This window comes from Diadema antillarum, unplaced genomic scaffold (assembly GCF_040938485.1).
Source record: "Diadema antillarum isolate AM-2024a unplaced genomic scaffold, OU_Dant_1.0 scf00000002, whole genome shotgun sequence".
In the NCBI taxonomy this organism is placed as follows: domain Eukaryota; kingdom Metazoa; phylum Echinodermata; class Echinoidea; order Diadematoida; family Diadematidae; genus Diadema; species Diadema antillarum.
The window spans coordinates 1326468-1354419 of record NW_027270891.1 but is presented as its reverse complement, the minus strand read 5'-3'; the positions used below and the strand labels follow the sequence as shown (position 1 = coordinate 1354419).

The 27952-nt window shown below is 37.9% G+C and overlaps 1 protein-coding gene across 1 annotated transcript; it reads left to right on the top strand.

Moving 5' to 3' along the window:
• Window positions 1–8043: 8043 nt before the first annotated feature.
• Window positions 8044–27323, top strand: LOC139731527 (mitochondrial 2-oxoglutarate/malate carrier protein-like). Its single transcript, XM_071642447.1, is given in 12 exon segments — window positions 8044–8131; window positions 9092–9153; window positions 10177–10267; window positions 12467–12550; window positions 12973–12980; window positions 12983–13035; window positions 14848–14906; window positions 16281–16371; window positions 18277–18367; window positions 19562–19661; window positions 25311–25362; window positions 26986–27323. Coding segments are annotated over 12 exon segments (918 nt in total). The 5' UTR covers window positions 8044–8063; the 3' UTR covers window positions 27145–27323.
• Window positions 27324–27952: the final 629 nt, after the last annotated feature.

The following is a 27952-nucleotide window of genomic DNA, read 5'->3' as shown; positions in this document are numbered from 1 at the left end:
AAGTTCAGGTCACGCTCAATCTTACTTTGTAATGCTAATTACCAAGGACATCTTTACGCGCGCGTACGCGCGCGTCAAACTTTTTAAAGGCTCAAAACAACTTCCCAATGGGAAATCTCGAAGTTTCAGACAATTTTAAGCGTTCCGCGCATTCGCGTCCGTCCGCGCATTTCCGCGCGCAGTGCGCGTAAGCAACATGAAAATGCACATTTTTTGACAGATTTGGATTCCTGATACATTAAGTAACAATATCCATTGATTTCCGATCAATTTCGACCTATAACAAAGGAATGCGCTGGCGTCAAAGTTGAAATTTTGTGTGCGCGTCTATGTGGAAATATAGCGAAAAACATGTCTTTGTTTATTTCGCCATAGCTCTTTAAAACGTCAGGTGACCCTATGATTTTATTGCATATTACAAAAGCATATGAATTGAAAATAACGTTTCAAGTATCAATATTTCCCTAAATACATTATGACGTCATCATATCATCATCTGAAATCAAAAAAGTGGAATAAATTTTTTTGAGGTACTGTTTCTGACATTCATTTGCTCGTATCTCTGTTGTTTAAGCTCAATATTATCCCAAATTCAGATATGTTGTACTTTGAACATTTGCCTTTTAAGTCCATGTCATGATTTTGAAATTTGATGACGTCATCATACTTTAAATTGTGATTAAAGGTAAAGATGCAAAATCGGACAAGTTTACGTGTTATGTCTATGGGAGGTGATTTTTTTTTAAACCATGCATTGACTTGACAACGTTTAAGCACCTTTATCTCAGCTGATTTTGCTTCATTTCCTCTGAAACTTAAGTATGTTGTAGCTGAGACAATAAGCTTCAGTAATCATGCATTTTATGTTTTGAAATCTCATCATCAGGTTGACAATTTTGCAGCTTAAAACTGAAAATGAGAATGGAATGTGGACAAAACGATTCCCGATTTATCTTTCACATACATAAGTTTACGTTCCTCATATTTTCTCGCCGAGACGTATGGCCGAGTGGTTAAAGGCGACGTCTCAGAGACGTGAGGTTGCGGGTTCGAACCCCACAAGATCACGAAACAAAATACTTAGCTATTTTACTTTTTTCTTCAATTTTGTATTACATATTCGTCCATGTAGAAATCACGTTCGTATACAAACGCACCTATACACACACACAGACACACAGACACACACCATATCCCTCTTTTTTGTGTTGGAGACCACATTGCTTCGACTGCAGCAAAATTTTCCAGGTTGACTTTGTCAAACCGATCATAGTATGTAATGACGACGACTGAGGTGTTGTACTTTGAACAATTGTCTTTCAAGACGATGTCATTGTTTTGTAATTTGATGACGTCATTACACTGAAAATTGTGATTAAAGGCAAGGTTATCAAAACCAGCCGATTATAGGTTTGATGTCTGCGGGACGTATTTTTCCCAAGTTGCCAGAAATGGCATAGCGACCTCAGTCGTCATAAGGCCGCTTTTCCGTCTAGCAATGCAATAGATGTTCACACGGCCACGTTAGTTGAGTAGGCATTGACTTTCCCCCTGTTACATCTATACATTGTTGTTGTTTTTTTTTGTCTTACCATTTCCGTGGATGACCCGTGGCCGAGTGGTTACAGAAACGGTTTCGCATGCACGCTCAATATAACTTCAAGGTGCCTATATCACATTCTTTTCTTGTCCATCACAGATGACCGTCATCTGATGACCACAAGCGTATCACCTAACTCGTCCTCAATGTGACGAGTTTTCATGTCTCGTTTCTTTTTATTCTTCTTTCTTTCTGGACAATTTTGTGTCATCAATATCTCAAGAATGACATTACGGAATAACATGACATTTTCAGGGAACATGTCTCATGACAAAATCTAGCCACAATAAGGTTTTCATGACAGTAACATATCTATGACGTCATCTAGGCGCCATTTTGTGATTTTCGGACCATGTTACATGATCGATCATAACTTCATATCTAAAGGTCATGTCTGTATCATTTTCGGCGGACATTAAGTTCAGGTCACGCTCTATCATACATTTTAATGCTAATTACCTAAGACATTATTACGCGCGCGTACGCGCGCGTCAAACTTTTAAAAGGCTCAAAACAACTTACCAATGGGAAATCTCGAAGTTTCAGACAATTTTAAGCGTTTCGCGCGTTCGCGTCCGTCCGCACATTTTCGCGCGTAGTGCGCGTAAGCAAACTGAAAATGCACATTTTTTGACAGATTTGGATTCCTGATACATTAAGTAACAATATCCATTGATTTCCGATCAATTTTGACCTATAACAAAGGAATGCGTTGGCGTCAAAGTTGAAATTTCGTGTGCGCGTCTTTGTGCAAATATAGCGAAAAACATGTCTTTGTTTATTTCGCCATAGCTCTTTAAAACGTCTGGTTACCCTATGTTTTTATTGCATATTACAAAAACATATGAATTGGAAATAACGTTTCAAGTATTAATATTTCCATAATTACATTATGACGTCATCATATCATCATCTGAAATCAAAAAAGTGGAATTAATTTTTTTGAGGTACTGTTTCTGACATTCATTTGCTCGTATCTCTGTTGTTTAAGCTCAATATTATCCCAAATTCAGATATGTTGTACTTTGAACATTTGCCTTTCAGGTCCATGTCATGGTTTTGAAATTTAATGACGTCATCATACTTTAAATTGTGATTAAAGGTAGAGATGCAAAATCGGACGAGTTTACGTGTTATGTCTATGGGAGGTGATCTTTTTTAAAACCATGCATTGACTTGACAACGTTTAAGCACCTTTATCTCAGCTGATTTTGCTTCATTTCCTCTGAAACTTTAGTATGTTGTAGCTGAGACAATAAGCTGCAGTAATCATGCATTTTATTTTTTGAAATCTCATCATCAGGTTGACAATTTTGCAGTTTAAAACTGAAAATGAGAATGGAATGTGGACAAAACGATTCCCAATTCAGCTTTCACATACATAAGTTTACGTTCCTCATATTTTCTCGCCGAGACGTATGGCCGAGTGGTTAAAGGCGACGTCTCAGAGACGTGAGGTTGCGGGTTCGAACCCCACAAGATCACGAAACAAAATACTTTGCTATTTTACTTTTTTTCTTCAATTTTGTATTACATATTCGTCCATGTAGAAATCACGTTCGTATATAAACGCACCTATACACACACACAGACACACAGACACACACCATATCCCTCTTTTTTGTGTTGGAGACCACATTGCTTCGACTGCTGCAAAATTTTGCAGGCTGACTTTGTCAAACCGATCATAGTATGTAATGACGACGACGGAGGTGTTGTACTTTGAACAATTGTCTTTCAAGACCATGTCATTGTTTTGTACTTTGATGACGTCATCACACTGAAAATTGTGATTAAAGGCAAGGTATCAAAACCAGCCGATTATTGGCTTTATGTCTACGGCGCGTATTTTTCCCAAGTTGCCAGAAATGGCATAGCGACCTCAGTCGTTACAAGGCCGCATTTCCGTCTAGCAATGCAATACATGTTCACGCGGCCACGATTATTGAGTGGGCATTGACTTTTCCCCCCTGTAATATCTATACATTTCTTTTTTGCCTTACCATTTCCGGGGATGTCCCGTGGCCGAGTGGTTAGAGAAACGGTTTTGCATGGAAGCTCAATATAACTTCAAGGTGCCTATATCACATTCTTTTCTTTGTCGATAACAGATGACCGACACCTGATGACCCCAAGCGTATCACCTAACTCGTCAGCGTGACGAGTTTCATGTCTCGTTTCTTTTTATTCTTCTTTCTTTCTGGACAATTTTGTGTCATCAATATCTCAAGAATGACATTACGGAATAACATGACATTTTCAGGGAACATGTCTCATGACAAAATCTAGCCACAATAAGGTTTTCATGACAGTAACATATCTATGACGTCATCTAGGCGCCATTTTGTGATTTTCGGACCATGTTACATGATCGATCATAACTTCATATCTAAAGGTCATGTCTGTATCATTTTCGGCGGACATTAAGTTCAGGTCACGCTCTATCATACATTTTAATGCTAATTACCTAAGACATTATTACGCGCGCGTACGCGCGCGTCAAACTTTTAAAAGGCTCAAAACAACTTACCAATGGGAAATCTCGAAGTTTCAGACAATTTTAAGCGTTTCGCGCGTTCGCGTCCGTCCGCACATTTTCGCGCGTAGTGCGCGTAAGCAAACTGAAAATGCACATTTTTTGACAGATTTGGATTCCTGATACATTAAGTAACAATATCCATTGATTTCCGATCAATTTTGACCTATAACAAAGGAATGCGTTGGCGTCAAAGTTGAAATTTCGTGTGCGCGTCTTTGTGCAAATATAGCGAAAAACATGTCTTTGTTTATTTCGCCATAGCTCTTTAAAACGTCTGGTTACCCTATGTTTTTATTGCATATTACAAAAACATATGAATTGGAAATAACGTTTCAAGTATTAATATTTCCATAATTACATTATGACGTCATCATATCATCATCTGAAATCAAAAAAGTGGAATTAATTTTTTTGAGGTACTGTTTCTGACATTCATTTGCTCGTATCTCTGTTGTTTAAGCTCAATATTATCCCAAATTCAGATATGTTGTACTTTGAACATTTGCCTTTTAAGTCCATGTCATGGTTTTGAAATTTAATGACGTCATCATACTTTAAATTGTGATTAAAGGTAAAGACGCAAAATCGGACAAGTTTACGTGTTATGTCTATGGGAGGGGATCTTTTTTAAAACCATGCATTGACTTGACAACGTTTAAGCACCTTTATCTCAGCTGATTCTGCTTCATTTCCTCTGAAACTTAAGTATGTTGTAGCTGAGACAATAAGCTGCAATAATCATGCATTTTCTTCTTCGAAATCTCCTCATCAGGTTGACAATTTTGCAGTTTAAAACTGAAAATGAGAATGGAATGTGGACAAAACGATTTCCGATTCAGCTTTCACATACATAAGTTTACGTTCCTCATATTTTCTCGCCGAGACGTATGGCCGAGTGGTTAAAGGCGACGTCTCAGAGACGTGAGGTTGCGGGTTCGAACCCCACAAGATCACGAAACAAAATACTTAGCTATTTTACTTTTTTTCTTCAATTTTGTATTACATATTCGTCCATTTAGAAATCACGTTCGTATATAAACGCACCTATACACACACACAGACACACAGACACACAGACACACACCATATCCCTCTTTTTTGTGTTGGAGACCACATTGCTTCGACTGCTGCAAAATTTTGCAGGCTCACTTTGTCTAACCGATCGTAGTATGTAATGACGACGACGGAGGTGTTGTACTTTGAACATTTGTCTTTCAAGACCATGTCATTGTTTTGTACTTTGATGACGTCATCACACTGGAAATTGTGATTAAAGGCAAGGTATCAAAACCAGCCGATTATAGGCTTTATGTCTACGGCGCGTATTTTTCCCAAGTTGCCAGAAATGGCATAGCGACATCAGTCGTTACAAGGCCGCATTTCCGTCTAGCAATGCAATACATGTTCACGCGGCCACGATTGTTGAGTGGGCATTGACTTTTTCCCCCTGTAATATCCATACATTTCTTTTTTGCCTTACGATTTCCGGGGATGTCCCGTGGCCGAGTGGTTAGAGAAACGGTTTTGCATGTACGCTCAATATAACATCAAGGTGCCTATATCACATTCTTTTCTTTGTCGATCACAGATGACCGACACCTGATCACCCCAAGCGTATCACCTAACTCGTCAGCGTGACGAGTTTCATATCTCGTTATGAAGTTATGATCGATCATGTAACATGGTCCGAAAATCACAAAATGGCGCCTAGATGACGTCATAGATATGTTACTGTCATGAAAACCTTATTGTGGCTAGATATTGTCATGAGACATGTTCCCTGAAAATGTCATGTTATTCCGTAATGTCATTCTTGAGATATTGATGACACAAAATTGTCCAGAAAGAAAGAAGAATAAAAAGAAATAAAGAGAGATTTTGACAATCACAATAGGTGATACGCTGATAGCGTATCACCTAATAAAAAAAGGAAAAAAAAAAAACGTTGAGGAAACGTTCTGAAAACGTTTTGTGTCAGTTGCCCGCGCCTGGTGTACAGTATTTTCATGAATTTTCTTTATGATAAAAACTATTTTTTTTTTTATGCCTCCGCCACGAAGTGGTGCCGGAGGCATTATGTTTTCGGGTTGTCCGTCCGTCCGTCCGTCCGTCCGTCCGTCCGTCCGTCCGTAATGAATTTTGTGGACAGGGTAACTACCAAAACCTTTTGAGGTATCCTAATGAAACTTGGCATGTATGTGTATTAGGGGGTGAAGTTGTGCCTATCAACTTTTGGGTGCACATGCTCAAGGTCAAAGGTCAAAAGGTCAAGGTCAAATGCTTAAAATTTCACCATTTCCCCCATATCTATGCAATGCCGGAAGATATTTTCTTGAAACTGAGTGTATACATGTATTACCAAATTAAGATTGTGTGGTGAAAGTTTGGGGTCATGAGGTCAAAAGGTCAAAGGTCAAAAGGTCAAGTAAAATGTTAAAATTTCACTTTTTTCTCTGTATCTTGGAAATTATTCAAGGTATCTTCATGGAACATAGTATATATGCATGTACTGACAGGCAGTGGTTATCTAGGGAATTAAGGGTTCATGGGGTCAAAGGTCAGGAGTCAAAGGTCAAGGGCAATACTTCAAAATTTTATTATTTTCCTTATATTTATGCAATGCCAGCAGGATTTTTTTTTTTAACTTGATGTATGCATGTATAACCCAATAGAGATTGTCTGGGATTTTTTTTTTTTTTGCCGAGAAGGTCAAAGGTCAAAAGGTCAAAGATCAAGTGAAAGTGCGGAACTTTTCTTACTCCATATCTCGGAAGTACAGGCTCAAGTTATCTTGAAACTTAGTACATATTTATGTATGTTCTGCCTGACAGTGATTCTCTTATAAATCAAAGGCCAGATGAAAATGATAACAATTTACTGTTCAATACAGAAATTGCACTTTTTCTCCACACCTTGAAAATTACTCAGTGCATAAACTTAATGAAAGGGTCAAAGTCAAGTTAAAGTTCTTAAATCCCCAAATACATGCTCTCCTATTCCTCCAATTAAACATAGGTCAAGGAAGGTAAACATTCAATACATTTGTGACAAACATGTCATTTTAATATTTTGCCAATTTTGTGAAAATGTAATCACACATTGTCCACATGTACTATAGACCTATTAGGAGAATCATGCATTATGGCGGAGGCATAGGCCTACCAGTCGCCATAGCGACATTTCTAGTTTATACATACTTTTGCTTAAACGCAATAATGCTCTCTCGCGTGACATCGTGTGTGAGGCTTTTCCAGCCGTAAATGAAAGCAGTTAGAGAAAAATATAGTGTTGAAATAGAATTTCAGGTGACAAAAGTACTAGTATTACTTTACTCTTTAGGCCTATAAAATACGTAGAAAGCGTTCGATACTAATAGTATTGCAGTACTGCGATTGATAGAGATTGCAAGCATATTTTATCATAACTGTTTGAAAGGCGATGCGATGAATAACCCATGTAAATTATTCTGGGAGCCTCAACTTTGATAAAGTAGGTCCTACATTCTTCTTTTTCTCTCTTTTCCACGTGCCTTTTCTCTATATAATCAGCTGCTCCCGAGAAAGGATCTCGATCCGTCGGCTGCACTGCGCAGGAACTAGCTGCCATCATTATGTCCACGCATTCAGCGCATGTACGATCACGTATTTAGATCGTGCTGCAGCACCTGCATGCTGCAGAGCTAGCGGTTGCAACGAGCGCAACATAACCAGCGCCAGCTCATCGAATCGGCCGGTCGAACATTCCCCAGCTGATAAAGAAACGTTCCCAGAGCAGAGGGATCGCATGAAGATCGCTCAAACGCCGGAAAAGATCCCCGGTTGTTCCCCGGCCACTTCTGCGCCCATCCATCCCATACGCACGCCTAGCCCAGATGCATGCACGATACGTCGCACACGTACACTGACTGCAGCCACACACACGAAGATGACATCCACCGGAAATCAAAAACCCTTACCAAAGGGGATAAAGTTCCTCTTTGGAGGATTAGCTGGGTACGTACAAGCGAGATAAGGCCGATTTCTTTTTGGTTATTGACATCAGGGGTATTTTAAAGATGTAAGCTGTTATTAATGGATGCCTCAAAAGGATGCGTATGCGATGACTGGTACAGTCCCACTCCTTACAAATTATGTTAGATGTAGTGTTACTGTTACTACCATGGAGCTACTTACAAAGTGTAACACTGCCCAGTCGCTGAAAGTATTCGCACAGCGTACTACTACTATTAACACTATGTGATTAACAGCGTCTGGTCGGGCTAGGAGCTACTAAACTCCACGACACTACCATTATTGCAAGACTTGCACTTCACTTGTCTCTGCTCTGCTAAACTATTTTAACATACTTTGCACTTTGCCTCCCATTTTTTGGATATGTCGGGCATCCAATTTACAACCAGGTTGAGTCAAACCCAATCAGTGCACATTCTGCTTTTACCTCATTGATCATTTAGAATTGTTGTTGGATCCAAGTCCAAGAATGATAGAATTTACCTTTTATTTTACTACGCACAAAACTCGAAACGAATACTCACTCAATAGGCCTACCGGTACATTTTACTGATTACTGGATGAATTGAAAAAACAAACATAGGCCCTATGTGAAGATTTGCGCAGGCCAATTTTGGAGATGTTGTTAGGTTATGACATCATTGCCTTTTATTATGAAAAAATGGTGAACTTTGAGGGATCATCTCAGTTGTCAGAAATTCATTGCTTCCAAATTATCATAATTTGTCATTCGTATTGGTAGACCAATGAGGGTTCATCTTCTTCCTTGAACCAGTGGTAGTAACAGTACTATAGGCCTACTGAGTATACATATGGACAGGTGTCCAGGGGTAATAAGTGTTCTGGCAAAGTTAGCTTCTTCTCGATAGGTTAAAAGTTAATTCTATATTGCATTGAGTAAACTTACCATCTGACATTCTACTTTAACTCACTTTTTGACAGGATGGCAGCCACAGTGTTTGTCCAACCTCTGGATCTTGTGAAGAACCGTATGCAGATGAGTGGTATGTACAATATATGTCAAGGCCAACTCATCAATGGCTGTACTTGGGAATCCTTGGCTTGCTGTAAAAGAAAAGAAAAGAATAGAAAAGAAAAACCTCCCAAAATTAGAAAAAGAGAAAGAAAGTAAATGTTTGAAACATTCTGTCTGGAAATAATTTCCTCCTTACTCATGAAAAATGTGTGATCTAGAGTCTATGTCAGTTCATAAGTCTGAATATTGATTCAGGAAATTCAAAATAACCTCAGTTCATCTGTAAGTTGTATTTGATATGCTAAACTGTAAACATTATGATCACACACAGATAACAGTCATTTCTATTTGAAAAAAATAATAATAATGAGATCACTGGTAATTATTTGCACTAACCAATCATCCATCTTGTCAAAGGCCCTTTTGAAATTTTAGTTTGTTTCTCAGTTGATAAAATTTAGTTATTTTATTGGCAATTTATTGATGAATTGTGTTACATTATATTGACGTAAATAAGCACTGAATTTATTAGTGTTTTGGTAATAGACATGCCACATGAAATCATGCGCATGTATACTCCAGCAGGATTTGAGCTGACAACCTCTTGAGCACTGAACAGGCATCTTACCCATCAACTGAAGAATATGAAGTACCCGCCACTGCATGCTATAAGGATTAGAACCAGCACAGCTGTTGGCAGGAATCCCAATGGTCTAGTGGATGATATTTGCCTGTCCCTGAAAACTTGAATATCTTTTTATGCTTAGATAAGAAAATGTGACAGTCTCCCTGATTAGAGAATTACATTTGCCAATTGAGATGCATGTAACAACACATGAGTATCTCACCGATTGCTTCATGGAATCTCCCTGTGGTTTTAATGAGTACAAACTGGAAGCCTGGAATAAATGAGGGTGATCATTTGCAAATCTTGAATGTGCTGTTACAAAGATATTATCTGTTATACATGAGAATGTAAAATGTGTAAAATGTAGCAGAGACGACCTGAAAATGATAATTTTGTTTTTATTCCACCACATGATACTCCCAGGTGAGGGAGGAGGGGCCAGAGCACACAAGACCAGTCTTCATGCCATCCAAACCATCATGAAGGAGGAAGGTGTCTTAGGTCTCTACAATGGGTGAGAGTGTTTGGAGGACCTGTGTAATGGTATCATACATTTATGATGGCAAAATCACTGTGCATCAGTCATAGTTCAGAACATCATTCCTACAGTACGTACATTGGTTGTATTTTCATGTAACATACAATTTGTTCCTCCCCAGGTTGTTTATTTTGACCTCCACCAAGGGAGGAGGTTATGTTTTCGTTACCGTTGGTTTGTGTGTTTGTGGGTTTGTTTGTCCTTGTGCAAAATAACTCAAAAAAATAGAACAGATTTGGATGAAACTTGCAAGAAAGGTTTAGAATGATACAAGTAACCCCAGATGTTTAAATTTTGGTAGTGATCCGAGAATTTTTGGGGAATTTATGAAGGATTTTTTATATTTTGGCAGGTAGGGTCAATGAACTTGGGAGTTCAGGCTGCGCGTATATGAGGTTTGCATGCACGCACTAAAGTGTGTGCTCTAGTTTCTACTAGGGCGAGGCGCACTATGCAACTGAGGGTTTATGACGTAACGAAGGCTTCTATATTGGGAAATCGGGCGACTTTCAGCACACAATGCTATAAGTACATGTAGTGTATGAGTAGAAATCACTGAAATCTCTATGGAAGAACAAGATCAGTGGTGGAAATGAGCTGCATGCTTGGTAGAGGTCTGCGCTGTCAGAGTGCTTTTCTAGTTTTTAATTCATTTATTTGTCTTATCTATTTCTTTTATTTATTTATTTTTTTTTTTTTGGTGATGATTTCAGTGCCAAGCTGCCAGTCTCAATTCAATTGTTAACAACACAAGTATGTGTCCAACATTCTTTGTTGATTGTATGTAGCAAGCATTACACCGGCTAATTGTTTAATAGTGTTTTGTGTTTTTAACCCGTTGCTTGCGATATTACTCGAATTCCCATTGCTTCAAAACAGGGGGCGTCCGGTTCCCGTAGACAACGGGTTAATTTGTTGTTTTTGGTTCTGTTTTCTGTCTTCTGCTAAGTGAGAAGCATGTGCTTTTTTGTTGTTGAATTGAACTAATCGAAGAAACCCAAGGAAGAACAGTGGTAGAATAATGTCACTGAAATTAGGCCATCGTCTGTATCTTACTTGGACGGTACATGATTTTGATATTTTACATATTTTTGTATGTGTTTTTGATATGATTCGGAAATAAATACAAACAAACAAACAGACTGTTCCCTGGAACGAGGAGGAGACATAAGGCTCAGACAAGGAATACATTTAACAGACTCAAACACTGGTGTCACAATGTCGTGAACAAATAGTGTTCTCTAATTTGTTTCCTGTTTGTCTACCAACCAGAATATCAGATTTTTCTTTTCTTTTCTTGTTGTATCTTCTCATTGAGAACAAATTGGCATCGCATACTTTGTAGCCGTGTTGTTCAATATCTGCTTGGAAGAGATGCATACATGTATTATTTTTTGCCTTTCTTTCGTTAAATAGCTTTTCAGCTTTTACATTGTACATGATAAAGAGCTCTTTGATAAATGACACTCAAACTGATTATGAGCTCTTCAGATTAACAAGACAACTCACTTGTAAATAATGTCTTCTGAAACACATTTCATGCAACTGTAGAATGGTAATGCTTGTAATTCTGAAAGCAAACTTAATCATTATTCCCTGGAGTTCATCTGAAATCACATCTGACTTTTCATGGCCAGGAGATGTTTTCCAATTGAGTTTTGCTGAGTTCACGGTGTGTCATGTGTGTTCATAATCTGAATGCTGTGACCTCTACCACATGAAGAAGTCTAACTTTCATCCGCTTTCATGCAGTCAAACTGTGCTCTTGGACCTGAGTGTATGTGCATACATAATGGAGCTAGTCCTGCCACTAAACAGAAGTCGTACTTCTGTGGCGTCTGGTCGAGCTACATGTTTAACCCATTGGAGACAAGTCTCAAGTATACTTAGGCTGGGGTCTATGGGAAATGCATGTTGTAGCAAAATCAGCTTGTCTTCAGCTCAGGATTAAGTGACAGACAGTTGTTGTAGGGAATGATTGCAGATTGTGGTAGGCAGGAAGAGACATCACTGTGTGATCATTCCACAACTCTACAATCAAAGCCCCACGATTGAAAAGTTTATTGCAAAAGCATTATTACAATCTAAAACAAACTAATTGTATGGTCAGAAGCGTACATTGTCATTCTTTTTTCACAAAACATCTTGTTTTCTTTTATTCTCTTACTATTTTAGTCTCTCTGCAGGCTTACTACGCCAGGCAACTTACACAACAACCCGTCTGGGAATCTACACAACGCTATTCGACATGGTATCCGGGTGGGTTACTGTTGCAAAGTTAACCCTGACTATTGCGATACATTTTTTTTTTCTCTTTAATTTTTAGCAATTTGTCTTAGATACGAAAATCAATATTGCCTAACATTAGACCAACTGTAAATTGCTATTGTTGGTCTCATAATCATCATTGCTTGCACACTCTGTAGTAGTTATAATTGTTGGAGCAGCAACAGCAGTAGTATTTGTGTAATATCACTTTACCCCAAATATGAAGTCTTACTGCTGGTAGTGGTTATGGTTTCTGTGGTCATGATTCTTATGTATGTTGACTATTGATCAGAATCTTTCAAAAAAAAAGTCTTGTGTCATTCAGACATGGAATAAAGATTGTGGCTAGTAATCCTTTATCACATTGATGTATTGTGATGGATGTCATCAAATAGTTATTTCTTTGTTTACAGGGCTGACGGGACTCCCCTCCCTTTTTACTCAAAGCTGCAATCGGTGAGTTGACCAACTCTCTTGTTCTCTCTCTCTCTCTATCTCTTTCTCCCCCCCCCAAAAAAAAAAAAAAAACAAGAACAAAAACAAAAACAAAACAAAAAACAAAACAAAACAAAACATTTGTTTGTGGTATATATGTGACCGTGCACCTCAAAACGAACATAAAGTCGCACACACTTTTTTGTGTGAGGACTGAAAATAAGTGAAATGGGTCAACCTAGCCGAACTTGACTTTTTCATATTTTCTGAAAGAGCGAGTCTTCTTTTACATTATGCTAAAATTTGGTATCATAAAATGGGCAAGAAAGTGTGTTTTTTTAGCAGTTTATCTCGAAAATTTTTGGTAGAATAGTGTGATTAGGTGTGTCTTTAGAATCCCTTTTTCATTTCTGAAAAACCTTGTCCACACTCTTCACTTTCAACTCTAATAACTTTTGAAAGGATAGTGCTACTGCTTTGAAAGTTAGCATTAATTATGGACAGAATGTGTTAATGAGGTATGCTTAATTTCAGTTTAATCTAATAATCCCTTCACTGTTGTTACTCTGGTGGTTTACTTCCTGTTTTTTTTTTTTTTTGTCCCATTCATCGCACAGCCAGCACGGGTTGGTAAAGATTAAGCGCTTGAATAGACACGGTACTTCAGAGCCTCTTTTCTCAGTTCACACTTTTCCTGAGTTTGTGCTTTCTTTCCAATATTTAGATAGGTTTATAGGAGAGTCCATTTGATTTGAGTTATACATCATTTTAAAGCTTAAAGTCTGCTATTTCAGAATATGGTCTTAACTAAAAATTCATGTCTGGCGACTCTTTGTTTGTTTTGAGGTGCAGGGTCACATATGTTTGATAGTATACTATAAATCAGAACTCAGGCTGTCTTTACATGTTGGTTTTCATGTGTGTGTGTGTGTGTGTACAAGATATGTGTTGTTATTTTCTTGTTTTTTGTGTGTGTATGTTTGCAGTGCAGGTAGTGATAAATCAATCAGCACTGAATCAATCACCCCCCCCCCCCTTCCTGGTAGTCCAGATGTCTTCATTCAGTGTGGTGATGTTATGTTCTGTACCACTGGGTGCTGTACTTTACCATTATATTATACCTACTAAAATACTTCATACTAAATTATTTAATGGGAAAGCATGCTATGCCTTTGGAGTCCTCATTCTCCACTTGTTTGCTAGGATGTAATATACTGGTCCATGGGATGGATGGGAATACATAATAATCATTATAGTCAATCAAAGTGTACGTAAGTGGCCCTCTAATACAAAACCTCCCAAAAGTTGCCAGACGTGCATTTTTTTTTAGCTGAGGGAAAATTTTGAAAGAACAGACTCTAAGCTTTCAAATGAGTCATACAAACTGTATCTCAGTACAAGTGGACTTTGCTATCAAACCTATGTACAAATAATTGAAAAAAAATATATACATGCACACCCTCTGAAAAGAAAAGAAAAATATTTACAGAGAAAAGAGGCTTTGACATCTAGAAAGAGATGACAGATAACTCAACATGATTGACTGTACTAGGCCATCTAAATAATCGAGAAAAAAAAGTACATTCTCTGAAAGAGGGTTAAACTGAGAAAAGAGACTTTGAAGTCTAATATCTATTTATGTGCTTAATCTCATCAAGCAGTGTGTTGTGTTTGTGAATGGGACAAAGATTAGGATATCAGGATGTTTAAAGTCAATCAGGTTTTAATTTGGAATCAAAACAAAGTAAAAATAAGGAAGATAATACATGTATATCCATCAGTAAGATGCATTTAGAAAAGTGATTTTTTTGTCCTTGCTTTGCTTCAATTAGGCATGGCTGCAGGTGCGACAGGTGCTTTTTGTAGGAACGCCGGCTGAAATCTCCCTCATCAGGATGACCTCTGATGGCAGGTGGTGTGGCTACAAATGCTGTTCTTCACCCGTTTAGGATGGGCTCTTTTTACTATAACATGCATTTCCCATAGACACCTGTCCGAGTATACTCGGGACTTGTCTTACCACAGGTTAAAAGGAAGACCACCCTGAAAATTAGAAAAAAAAAAAAAAAAAAATTAGAAAAACTAGAGGAACAGATTTGAGCAATCAAACACAAATTGGTGTCTCCATGGTGTACTTGTAGCATGTGAACTTGCCGTCCATTTGTCCTATCTGTAAAAGTCCATAAAATCACTTATTTCATCACTATTGATGACAGGATACTTTTCTCTTTTTTTTTTCTTTTTTTTTTTTGCGTGCTGGGATTGTTTAGAGAAGTACAATTGATGTATAGGAGAGTACATGTACAGGAAATTCACCTGATGGTAGTATGAACATTTATTTTAACCCTATTCTAACGGGGGGGGGGGGGGGGGGGGGGGGCTCGACATTTCGCGCCGCGATTCCGCAACGCACAAAGATCTTGCCGCGTCGTTGTCATGACTTTTTTCTTTGAAGGTCTCCGCATATTTTGAGAACAAATTTGTGATGTCCGGGTACACCGTTCTGAAGTTACGTAATGTTTTGCATATGCATGTCAACCCGAGAAATGGCTCAAATTCATGATATCATGTGCAAATCCAATGCAAATTGTGTTTTTTTGGTTAAATTGATTTAAATTACATTATTTCAACTTTTAACCATTGAAATTAATCAATTTTAATGTAGATAAGCGTGAATAAAGTGCCTGCAGCAAATTTTGGCCAAAAAACAATAGAAAACAAAAGGTCAAAAAAAAACAATGAAATACATAAGAAATTAACAAAACAATAAAAAAACAAAAGAAACTGATTTAGATTGTGCTATCTTTTTACAAGAAAAATTGTTCAATGTGTCTTGAGGAACTCTTACACAAAAATTTAGCAATCATTCAGTCGTTTTCATGGAGTTATAGGTGAAAATATGATTTCATGCGTACATTTTGCATATATAATTTACTAAAAATAGAAAATCAAAATTTTTCTTTTGTATGATCATGTAATCTTGTAGTTGACATCCGGCTCTATGTTTAGGCAAAATTTTGCGGCGATCACGCGATCGGCGGGCCGAGATCTGAGAGGGGGGTCAAATTGACACCCCCCCCCCCCCCCCCCCCCCCCCCCAGGTAAAAACTTGGTCTCAAATAGCCCAGTTAGAATACGGTAGGGTTAATGTACAGTGCAAATGGCCATAATGTGAATATTATTTTATAGGCATTTTTTTCTTTTTTCTCCTTTTTTTTCAAAGCAGAAACAGGAAAACAACCTCTTCCTTAGCCTGAGGATTCTCTTTGTGATTTTTCGTTCTTAGGCTACCACCAGCTGAGAGGAGAGGTTACACCAGTGTCTTCAATGCCCTGGCTAGAATCACACGGGAGGAGGGACTCTTTACACTATGGAGGGTAAGTGGTACAACGTTTTGACTAGACTCCTAGTCTCTCCCCCTCCCCATGAATATGAAAGACAATAAGGGTTTATATGAGTGGGTGATGCAGGGTGATGCAGGAAAAGTATATGACCCCGTTTACAGTGCAAGGCTCGGCCGCGGCCGAGTCTACCTTCATTTCAGTGTAAACGCGCAAAAGGCCAAACGCGAGGCCAAAATTGGCCTCGTATTTGGCCTCGCTCTGGAGGTGGTCTCGGCCACGGCCGAGCCCGGCCTTTTCTTGGTGTAAAGGCAAACTGGGCCAAATGCGCGGTCAATCACGCGGCCACTTTTAGTCTGGCTTCCAAACCCTCTGCCTGTATCTTTCGCTATTTAGGATATCAACCCCCTTAACATCAAAAACTAGTATAATTTAAGGTGGTTTTGTCCTGCAAAGGATTTTTTCCTTCGGCAAAGACCTTTGCCCGAACGGCGACTTCGTCGCCACGGAATTCATTTGGCAAAGGGTCTGAAAACCAGACAATACCAAATTGCGTTTTTTTACAAGCAGAGCGCCACTACGACAAAATATTGAAAGGTTTGAATCAAATGCGCGGCCGAGCCCAGCAGTGTAAACGGACAAAATTGCGGGGCTTGGCCGTGCAATTGAGGCCGGGCTCGGCCGTGGCCGAGCCGCGGCCGAGCCCGGCCCCACACTGTAAACGGGGTCTTAGTTATGTAATAATTTTTGAGTCATCTAGTATTTCATGAAGTAATACTCATAAGCTTGGTGAGAATGACATCAACACAGTGTTTGATTCCCAGTGCACTGGAAGTATCCTTGATTTTAGAAATCATTTGTAATAATCATTTGAAACAATATGTGACCGTGCATCACAAAACGAACAAAAAGTCGCACCCCTTGATTTCACGTGAGGACTCAAACAAGGTGAAATGGGTCACCAAAGTCAATATTCAGTTTTTCATTCCTTCTTAAAGAGCTACCCTTCTTCTACATAATTCTTAAGTTTGGGATCATAAAATGAATGGGAAAGTACATTTTCAGTAGTTCAGTAGTTTCAGAGTAGATGAGATCAGTTATGTCTTAGAGGCCCCTTTTCATTTCTTAATGACCCTTTGCACACTCTTCACTTTCAAGTCTGATACCTTTTGAAGGTATAGCACTACTGCTTGAAAGTTTGCATTAATCATGGACAGAATGTGTTAATAGAGCATGCTCAATTTCAATTCACTCTGATAATCCCTTCATTGTTGTTGCTCCATCGGTTTACATGATGTTTTTTGTCCCATTCATCACACAGCCAGCACGGTTTGGTAAAGATTAAGCGCTTCAATAGACAGATAGACCATGTACTTCAGACCCTCTTTTCTCGGTTCACACTTTTCCAGAGTGTGCGTTTTCTTTCCAATATTTAGATAGGTTAGGAGAGTCCATTTGAGTTGAGTTATACATCATTTTAAAGCTTAGAGTCTGCTCTTTCATAATCTGTCCTTGAACTAAAAATCCATGTCTGGCGACTTTTTGTGTGCTTTGTGGTGCTGGGTCACAAATTGATTTTTGTGTTTTTTGACACAGGCTTATAAAAGGCTCTTATAAAAGGACATAGCTTGGTCATGTTCTTTTTCATTATCTGTGGTCCCCTATAAATTTTTTATTTCTTACTTTGAAATGCCATACATCAAGTGCATGTGATTATTTTATTTTGCCCTTTTTTTACATTTCTCACATGATAACTGGGGAATATGAACTCTTGTATAAATTTTATCGAATGAAATTACATCAAGAACATTCAGCTAGATTGAAAAAAAAAATAGAAAGAAGGGTGTATTCTGAATTATATCATTGCACGGAATGAAATTTTCTTTCTCCTACATTTAGAAGTCGAAAGCTTGTAATGAATTTGTTTTCTTCTTCCCACAGGGCTGCGGTCCAACGGTAGCCAGGGCAATGGTGGTCAATGCAGCTCAACTTGCGTCATACTCGCAGGCCAAACAGTTCTTACTCGGAACAGGTCAGAATGAACTACTTTATCATATATGTTTTAATATCACGTACCCTCACTGTCCTTCGATAACGCTACACTAATTAGTGTATTTATGCTACGCAATTATGGATGGCCATTGCATCCTCAAGGTGGAAGTGTGATGCTGCCGTTGATTTTGTTGTTCAAAAGATGACATTTTTCTTAGATATAGATCTGTGTCAGAGATTGGAATGAGCAGGGTGAGTTTGGATCTGTTTCACCTGAAAATACAATATAAGGAGCATTTATATCAAACTGTCAAGAACATGCTGATTAACACAGAATACAGCCAATCTTGCCTATTAGAATCCACTTCTAAGGTACCAGTGGGACTCCTTAAACCTACATGAACCTTAAAGGGATCGTACAGTTCTGGTTGAGACCTAATTTCAGGTTTCTAACATTTTTAGGTGAGATAATGAGAAATCTCATATGAAATATGAAAGAGCATGCAATTTTATGAGGAATTCAACGTTTATTTGATAAAAATTGGTTTTGAAATGGCAGAGATATCCAAAAAAGAACGATTCTAATAAAGTGTGGGACCCACACTTTGTAACGATCGCTTTGTTTTACCTTGTTTTTGGATGTTTCAGTTATTCCAAACCCGATTTTCATCAAATAAACTTTGAATTCCTCTTAAAATGGTATGCTCTGTGCTATATCGTAAGTGTTTTCTTGGTATCTTGCAAAAATTCGAAAGCCTATTTGTCATCTCAACCAAAACTGTACTATCATGCAATAATATTATCTCATGTCTACATCCATTCAAGAAGAATTTTTCCATCAACATACAATTTGTAGACTTGTGCAATGTTATGTAATTGAGGTTAGCTGTACATGGTATGTTGCATTTGCTTGATATCTATACATGTATGTAGATACAGTCATGACTGTGGCATAGCAGTCATTATTTGCCATATAACTGTAAAGAGATCCAATTTGTGAAATCATGAGCTATTTTTCAGTTAAAATTTGAGTAGACATTTGCCTGTGATACAAAAAAAAAAAGAATGCTCTAGAGTGTTGGAATGTGTGATCTACCAGTACGTACATATATAATTTGAGGGAAAAATGTATTTTGCAGTATAAAGACCATCATAATATTGTTTACCGGTACATTAGGTGATATTACCTTCCTCTGTTTTGGTATTTTCTCCTGTTTTGATCTGTTACCTCCAGGATATTTCCAGGATAACCTGTTGTGTCACTTTGGGGCTAGTATGATCAGCGGTCTGGTTACCACCATTGCCTCAATGCCTGTCGATATTGCCAAAACAAGGTAAGGTTCATCTCATCACAGCTTAGACGCATCGGCATTCTCCATTGGGAGTGTTCTTGTGTCAATATCAGGAAATTATTTCATTTCATTTCATTTTTCTCCACATGTTCAATATGGCTGGATAGCCCATATTCACCTGCACTACCTGGTCATCCTTGGGATCCAATTTTATTCACTTTGGGCAGACCACTTCAATTGGTTATGTACCCTTTTATTTGTAATGAATGAATGAAGGGGCATTTTTATCCCATTGTGGATGAGTCCCGAGTATACTCGGGCAGTTGTCTATGGGAAATACATGTTATAGCAATGTTGGTGTTCTCCTCAACGGGCGCGAACATGCATTTGTGACCGTGCACCTCAAAACGAACATAAAGTTGCCCACACTGATTTTGCGTGAGGACTGAAAATAAGCAAAATGGGTCAACCTAGCAGAACTTGATTTTTTCATATTTTCTGAAAGAGCGGGTCTTCTTTTACATTATGCTAAAATTTGGTATCATAAAATGGGCAGGAAAGTGTTTTTTTTTAGCAGTTTATCTCTAACATTTTTGGTAGAATAGTGTGATTAGGTGTGTCTTTAGAATCTCTTTTTCATTTCTGAAAAACCTTGTATACACTCTTCACTTTCAACTCTAATAACTTTTGAAAGGATAGTGCTACTGCTTTGAAAGTTGACATTAATTATGGACAGAATGTGTTAGTGAGGCATGCTTAATTTCAGTTTAATTTGATAATCTCTTCATTGTTGTTTCTCTGGTGGTTTACTTCCTGTTTTTGTCCCATTCATAGCACAGCCAGCACGGTTTGGTATTCAAAGATTAAGCGCTTGAATAGACACTGTACTTCAGAGCCTCTTTTCTCAGTTCACACTTTTCCTGAGTTTGTGCTTTCTTTCCAATATTTAGATAGGTTAGGAGAGTCCATTTGATTTGAGTTATACATCATTTTAAAGCTTAAAGTCTGCTCTTTCAGAATATGGTCTTAACTAAAAATTCATGTCTGGCGACTTTTTGTTTGTTTTGAGGTGCAGGGTCACATTTGTTGTGACTCTCTCATGCATGGATCCTCCATTTCATGTCATATCTGAGGGACAGAGTGTTTTGTCACTTTTTCTAGAGTGCAGGGCATGAATACATGCAACATCACTCAGTAAAAGTAAAGGGAGTCAAACTTGAAGCCAAGCTTTTCGATTGCAAGGCAGAGGCACTGAGCCACCTCACTGCCCTGAAATGTACCATTAACTCTTGGAACATCTTGCAGCGCGGCCGACTATTACAGATTTTCAAGAATTTCTACTGAAATCGGAGAAGAAAACTGGAGGCTACAAGCAAATTACTGATTTTAGAAATCATCATCTGTGATATATTCTATAAAAATGATGGATTATTGATTATCACTCAAAAAAGGTGCAAATTACTGATTTTCAGTCATCAGAGTGCTTAAAGGCTTACACAAAAGATTGTAGCTCTGATTTCATCCATATTCAGCGGTAATCCTTGGTGGATATAGACTGTCCAAACTGGGACATAATTATAGAGCTGCAAACAAGGTGACCTCAACTCAGTTGAGTGATAATTTGAGGTCAGGTGCTTAATAGTAATTACAATGTGCTCTTCATGGAGAGAGCCTAGGTGAGGAAAAAACATGTGACTGCCTACACCATGGAAAACTCAACACTGGGTTCTTCATACTGATACATTTCGAAGTGAAGCCAACAATTTGAAACCCAGGTTTGTGGTTTTACTTGTGCATGATTTTTACCCAAATAAAGCAAAATTGGGAAAGTAATCTGTGCTGGGAAGGGCCATGCAGTAATGTAATTGTGTGATGTAATTCAAACTCTGCTCAGGCTTCTTCAGATGTGTTCTGAATTCCAGTGACAGTATTAAATGTTTGTTATTGTCCTACATGTATTACAGAACTAATAGGTAAACTATGACTGTGTTAACTGGAAACAGTATTGAAAGTCCCATGGTCTGTTGCCGATCCCTTTCACATGCGATGTATTGTTGGTGCAACATGCTCATGGAATTTGTTGAATAGTGTCATGTGAATACTTAAAGAATATATATGTGACCCTGCACCTCAAAACAAACAAAAAGTCGCCAGACATGAATTTTTAGTTAAGACCATATTCTGAAAGAGCAGACTTTAAGCTTTAAAATGATGTATAACTCAAATTAAATGGACTCTCTTAACCTATCTAAATATTGGAAAGAAAGCACAAACTCAGGAAAAGTGTGAACTGAGAAAAGAGGCTCTGAAGTACAGTGTCTATTCAAGCGCTTAATCTTTACCAAACCGTACTGGCTGTGCGATGAATGGGACAAAAAACAGGAAGTAAACCGCCAGAGTAACAACAATGAAGGGATTATCAGATTAAAGTGAAATCAAGCGTGCCTCATTAACACATTCTGTCCATAATTAATGCCAACTTTCAAAGCAGTAGCACTATCCTTTCAAAAGTTATTAGAGTTGAAAGTGAAGAGTGTGGACAAGGTTTTTCAGAAATGAAAAATGGATTCTAAAGACACACCTAATCACACTATTCTACCAAAAATGTTCGAGATAAACTGCTAAAAAAACACACTTTCCTGCCCGTTCTATGATACCAAATTTTAGCATAATGTAAAAGAAGACCCCCTCTTTCAGAAAATATGAAAAAGTCAAGTTCGGCTAGGTTGACCCATTTCACCTATTTTCAGTCCTCACGCAAAATCGGTGTCTGCGACTTTATGTTCGTTTTGAGGTGCACGGTCACATATTCATATAGTGTTGAAAACAAAATGTTTTTGACTGTCCAAACTGTTTTCGATGCATATATTTCAGTGTACATATATATGCTTATACTTATCTACAATAAATTCAATTATGCGATACTACAATTAAAGGTACTTAATATACTGTAGGTAAATTAAAAAGTGGATTTATTTCATACTCGTAATTTTTCATGGCCCAGGTATGATCAATTTTGCATAATCAAAGAAGATGCATGAGACATATCACAAGCAAACGTATGCATGCTTTTATTTTGTACTAGTTTTGGTTGCACAAAATGTGCACAAATTTTCACATTGAAAAAAACCCATTTGCAGTATTAGTGAAATAAGATAAATTGAAGATTGAAGAATTTAAGAAAATTAATCAGTGCAAATAACTTAAAAAAGGTGATGATAATCAAAATTCTTCTGACAGGATTTGAACAATTCAAGTAATGTGGAATTATGGATAATATTTGGTAGACCGTTGTGAAGTGTGGAAGGCATAAGGGAGAGAAGGCACAATCACCATAGTGTAAGTGGAGGGAGCAGGGCTCTAGTTTATGAAGAGTTATAATTGATTCTATAGTTGATTTCTATCATAAGTCTATCGCAGCCTGTGCGGTAAGGAAATTTAAAATTGATCTTTTGATAAAATGGAGCCCTGGACTTACAACTTTAAAACCGTCACCCTCCTTGCACATACATGTACTCTTTGTCAGCCATTGTTTGTGAAAGCTCAGAGATGAGATTGTTCCCTATAAGGAGAATGAAATATGTCTGTGTAGGACAGATCCATCAAAATCCAACAAGATAGAGATAAAAGGGGCACAATGATAAACAATACACACAGGGCAGAATGTGTGATGTAAAACGTGATAGTATGCATATTCGCCGCATGAAAGTTTTGCAAACTGGAGTCGATGGCCTTTACTGCATCGTGAAATTTCAGAGTATTGCCACTGGCATTCAATACATAATTATAGTGTAGGCAAGATCTTCCGCGTGCATTTTTAATTTTGCGAATCTTGGCTCTCGCAAAATTCACAAAATTAAAATACATGCAAACATTCCTCATTTTACAATAACCGTGTGAGGTGAGGCTCATCCATTGTTAGCATCCCTCCGTGTTAAGTTAATGGGAAATGTAGTAAAGGTAAAAAAATAAAAAAATTCAAGCAAATTTTTGTCCTATGCACACAAAGACTGTCAGTCCTTATCATGCATTGCCAATACTCACCACTCTGAAAGATCCATGTAATTACCATATCACATGCTGTGTGCCCCCGCCCACCCCGATCATCATCTTTTCCTTTTTCATTGAGAGTGATAGCCATTTCCATGATTACTCCAGCCAAGCCTTGAACCAAACACTGCTACCATTTCTGTAACATAAATAAGCTTCCTTTTTCATTTGATTGGACCATTGTTCACGTTAGCCATGTTTGCAGAATTTATCCTTGTTATTATCATAATTGTATAGTTCAAACACCATATAAACTATAGGCTAATGTGGGGTGTTGTTAGCCTTCTTGTAACTATCTCATTTAGTCGGTATAATGGGGTTGCTTTGGTGTTTTTACCTTTAATACATGTACATATAGGTCAAATTGTGGTACATGGCTTTCATATTTAGATACCTTCTTCTGTTGACAGTGATATAAGTTTTTGATCCTTAAAAACTAAACAAAACAAAACAGAAAACTGCAAACATTCATCCATGGGGTTTCCCTTGTAATTGCAATATTTGGGAGTGTGCTTTTGATTTTTTTCCTTTTTTATGTATGCTTGCTTATCTACTGTAAAAGTGGATATCTTAGCAGGAGTAATTAAAAGTACTAAGGCAAATTTTGTGTGTTTTTAATTCCACAAAATTAGGATATCAACTACTGGAATGTGTGGCATGCAAAAATATTTCGCATGCAATTATTGCACCAATATGTACACGGTGCAATGTGTGAAAATTTCCGCACTGAAAAAATTTCCACTTTTACACTATGTGATTTAAACATGCATGTTACGTGCTTGACATAAATGAATCAATAGATATATACCCAGTTTGTTGTATTTTACAATTCTTTTGTAGGACCAGAACAAACTGTTAGTCATGTAGGCATACTACTAGCATTCATATTGTTTGGTCTGAGAGCTCTCCTCATGAAGCAAGACTAATGGGACTGCCATTTGATAAATTTCTCACATAAAATGAGCAAAATTACCAGGGTTCCCACAGTCATGGAAAATCCTGGAAAAATTTGTGGTCATAGAAAGTCAGGGAAAAGTCAGGGAATTTGGAAAATTTGTGAAAAGTCATAAGAATTGCATTCAATACCTCTTGGCTATGCCAGCTTTCCAGTTTGTCGTGTCTCACAACTCTCATACTCTGTGATCATACTCTGCTATTATAATTGGTTTTCATAATTTCCATTTTTCCCAGTTTTGTGACATCCCAAATTCTACATAACTCCCGGGACATATACTAATGATAATAGAGGTACATGTCATGAGTGAGATAGTGGGTGGAACAGATGGCTGTGAGGGGAGGTCGAGGCCATCGTAATGTGTCTGATTTTGGAAACTGTGCCAGAAAGGAAGTCATGGAAAGCAGCAATTTAGTCATGGAAAAGTTGTGGAAAAGTCATGGAATTCAGAAGCCAGCATGAAAATAAAAGCACACAAATATTTTTGCTTGCCGTATGTTCGTGTACTTGGTGTCTTGATTCTGCGGAATTAAAAACACGCGAAACTCTTCTCCCCCGGCAAAGCGCGAAAAATTAGACGCACGAAAATATCCACTTTTACAGTATTCAAACAGCATGTTCAGTGATTTGATCTTGTAGATTTATTGATGTTTCAAAGTTTGTTTCCTTTTCTTTAATTTCTACAGAATTCAAAACATGAGGATAATTGATGGCAAGCCTGAGTACAAGGGAGCTCTTGTAAGTTGACTGTTAATTTGATTTGATTATCATATTAGATGATGCAGTGATCTTTAGGTGATCCCTTGCAAATCCAGCGTAAAGGGAACTCCACTTCCAAAGGACAAGTTCACCTTCATAGATGTGTGGGTTGAGTGAATGCAGCAATGTTTAGTAGACCACATCAGCGAGAGTTTGAGAAAAATCAAACTATAATTGTATCCGTTCAAAAGTTATGCATTTTTGAAGTTTCTGCTCAGTCACTGCTGGATGAGAAGACTACTATAGCTTGTGATGTCACATGTGTACAACAATTCAAAGAAAGTGCAATGAAAATTCAACATATTCTCACTTTTATTGCATAACAGAAGAACACTGGACTTCTCTTTTTCAGAAGGCAAGAGGAATAATATTACTCTTAACATACATCAGTTACAAGTTGAAGAAATGTGCACTTTTTTTTTCTTTTTTTAACTGAACAATACACCCGGCGTTCAGACAATCCCCCTCTTCGCGGGGAGCGCGTAGAGAGATTGTATCTTTTTTACGATCGACCGTCCACACGTGTCTTGATATCCCCCGGTGAACGGGGGACAAACCACGGCTAGGCACCGTATGCACGTACAAAATTGCATTTTGAGCATGCGCACTTAGGAGAAAAACAGCTGCATGAGCTGCACGCTCTGTCCCCCACCAGAATTTGTTGCCGGGCTCGACAAGCTTGCCGGGGGACAGGGGAATGTCCCACCGAGCGTCCACACGATGGGATTGCCGGGGGATGTCCTGGCAAACAGGACATTCCCCTCGCAGCGGGGGATCGTCTGAACGCAGGGACAGAGTACCCACCACTGCATTCTATAAGGATTAGAACCAGCACATCCCGGTATAGCTGAGGTTTTTTTAAATTTCTTTTTGGATTTTCCTTCTCTCGTTCTTTGCATATGACATCATACACTGAGGTAATCTTCTCATCTAGCAGTGATTGCGCAGATACTTCAACAATTCATATCTTTTGAACGGATAGTCAGATTTTCCTCATACTTTCACTGATGTGTTCTACTGATATTGTTGCATTCACTCAATCCACATGTAGAAAGTGGACTTGTCCTTGAATGTTTTTTAGTATAATCTGACATGGAGAGGGCAGTCAAAGAAAGAAATAGAGCATTGAAAGTGTCCTTAAAATTCAGGTCAAAAATAAAGGTGTGATCTACTTATATTACATATCGTTTTGCAAAACCACTTCTAGAAATAATATCAGTGATTTAGTTTATACATTGTAGTGTAGGATGTGGTGGGAGGTCCATGCATTTTCATTCATAAGAAGTAGGTAAAGATCATTAAACATGTTAATCCAGTGCCAATATCATGAAGTAGTGTCACATTGTTCCATATGTTATTGTAAAAATTAAGCATTGACAATTGTTTTGTGTTTAACAAATCTAAAAATACTCTTTAATGTGAGTTTGAATAAGATTTTAGTGATCATGTGCCAACACAAGGATTTTGTTTCAAGGAAAATGAAGGCTACACATTATTTGAGTGAAGTTAAAACAAAAAATAAAGAAAAAAGAACAAGGCAGTTCAAATATCCAGAAACAAATGGTTATATTAAAATCGTGCTGCTGTATGTTTGTCTTGCAGGATGTTCTAGGTAGGACCATTCGCTCTGAAGGATTCTTCAGTCTGTGGAAAGGCTTCACACCATACTACACCCGTCTTGGTCCCCACACCGTCCTAACATTCATCTTCCTAGAACAGTTCAACAAGCATTACAGGAATCGCTTCATGAAGGACCAGTAGAGGGAGCCCTCCAAGTATTCTCTCTCTTTCTATTTGAAAGCCATTCATGAGATTACCACAAAGAAGAGGGGCATTTTTCTCCTATTTCAAAGAGTTATTGCTCAATAGTATATAGCAATAACATCACGATCATGAGTTTGGATTTTAAAGGAATTTATCTAGTGGTGTTTGTATGTCTTTTTTTTCCTCCTTTTTTCCCCCTTTTTTATGCATGCCAGGAAGGATCTTATGTGTTCATATCTGCTGAAGAAAGAGACATTTTGATGCATAATCATAAAACATGATATCTGTGAGACCTTGTAGAATGTGTCTGAGTGATTATGTTATTTGACATGTGAATCACCCCCATTGCTACTCACTTCCTTTACTTTGTTTATTGAATAATTTTGGGGTAGTTATATACTGCCTCCTAAATAATCTATAAATATGATTTCAATGTGTTAAAAATTAGATATTATATATGCTTATGTTAAAACATGCTTAGAATATGAAGGAATAAGATGCTTGACTCTGAAATTGGTGTGCTCTGTACACATACGATTAGGCACAATTCATCATTTTTAATGAATTAATAAGTTGTGGATATAGTTATGTGCACAGTTCACATTGAGAGACTGAGTTGCACTACTATACACTTGATCAGTGTACTGAAGAAGAAGACCAAAAAAACAACAGCAATGCTTAATGGCTCCTACTGTGAAGAACAAGCAAAGACTGAGAATCGAAGATGCTTCTTTCTTCTTTTTCACTCAAATATTTCAATAGCAATGTAGAGGACACCAGCTTTTGACTGTTATTTACTTATTTT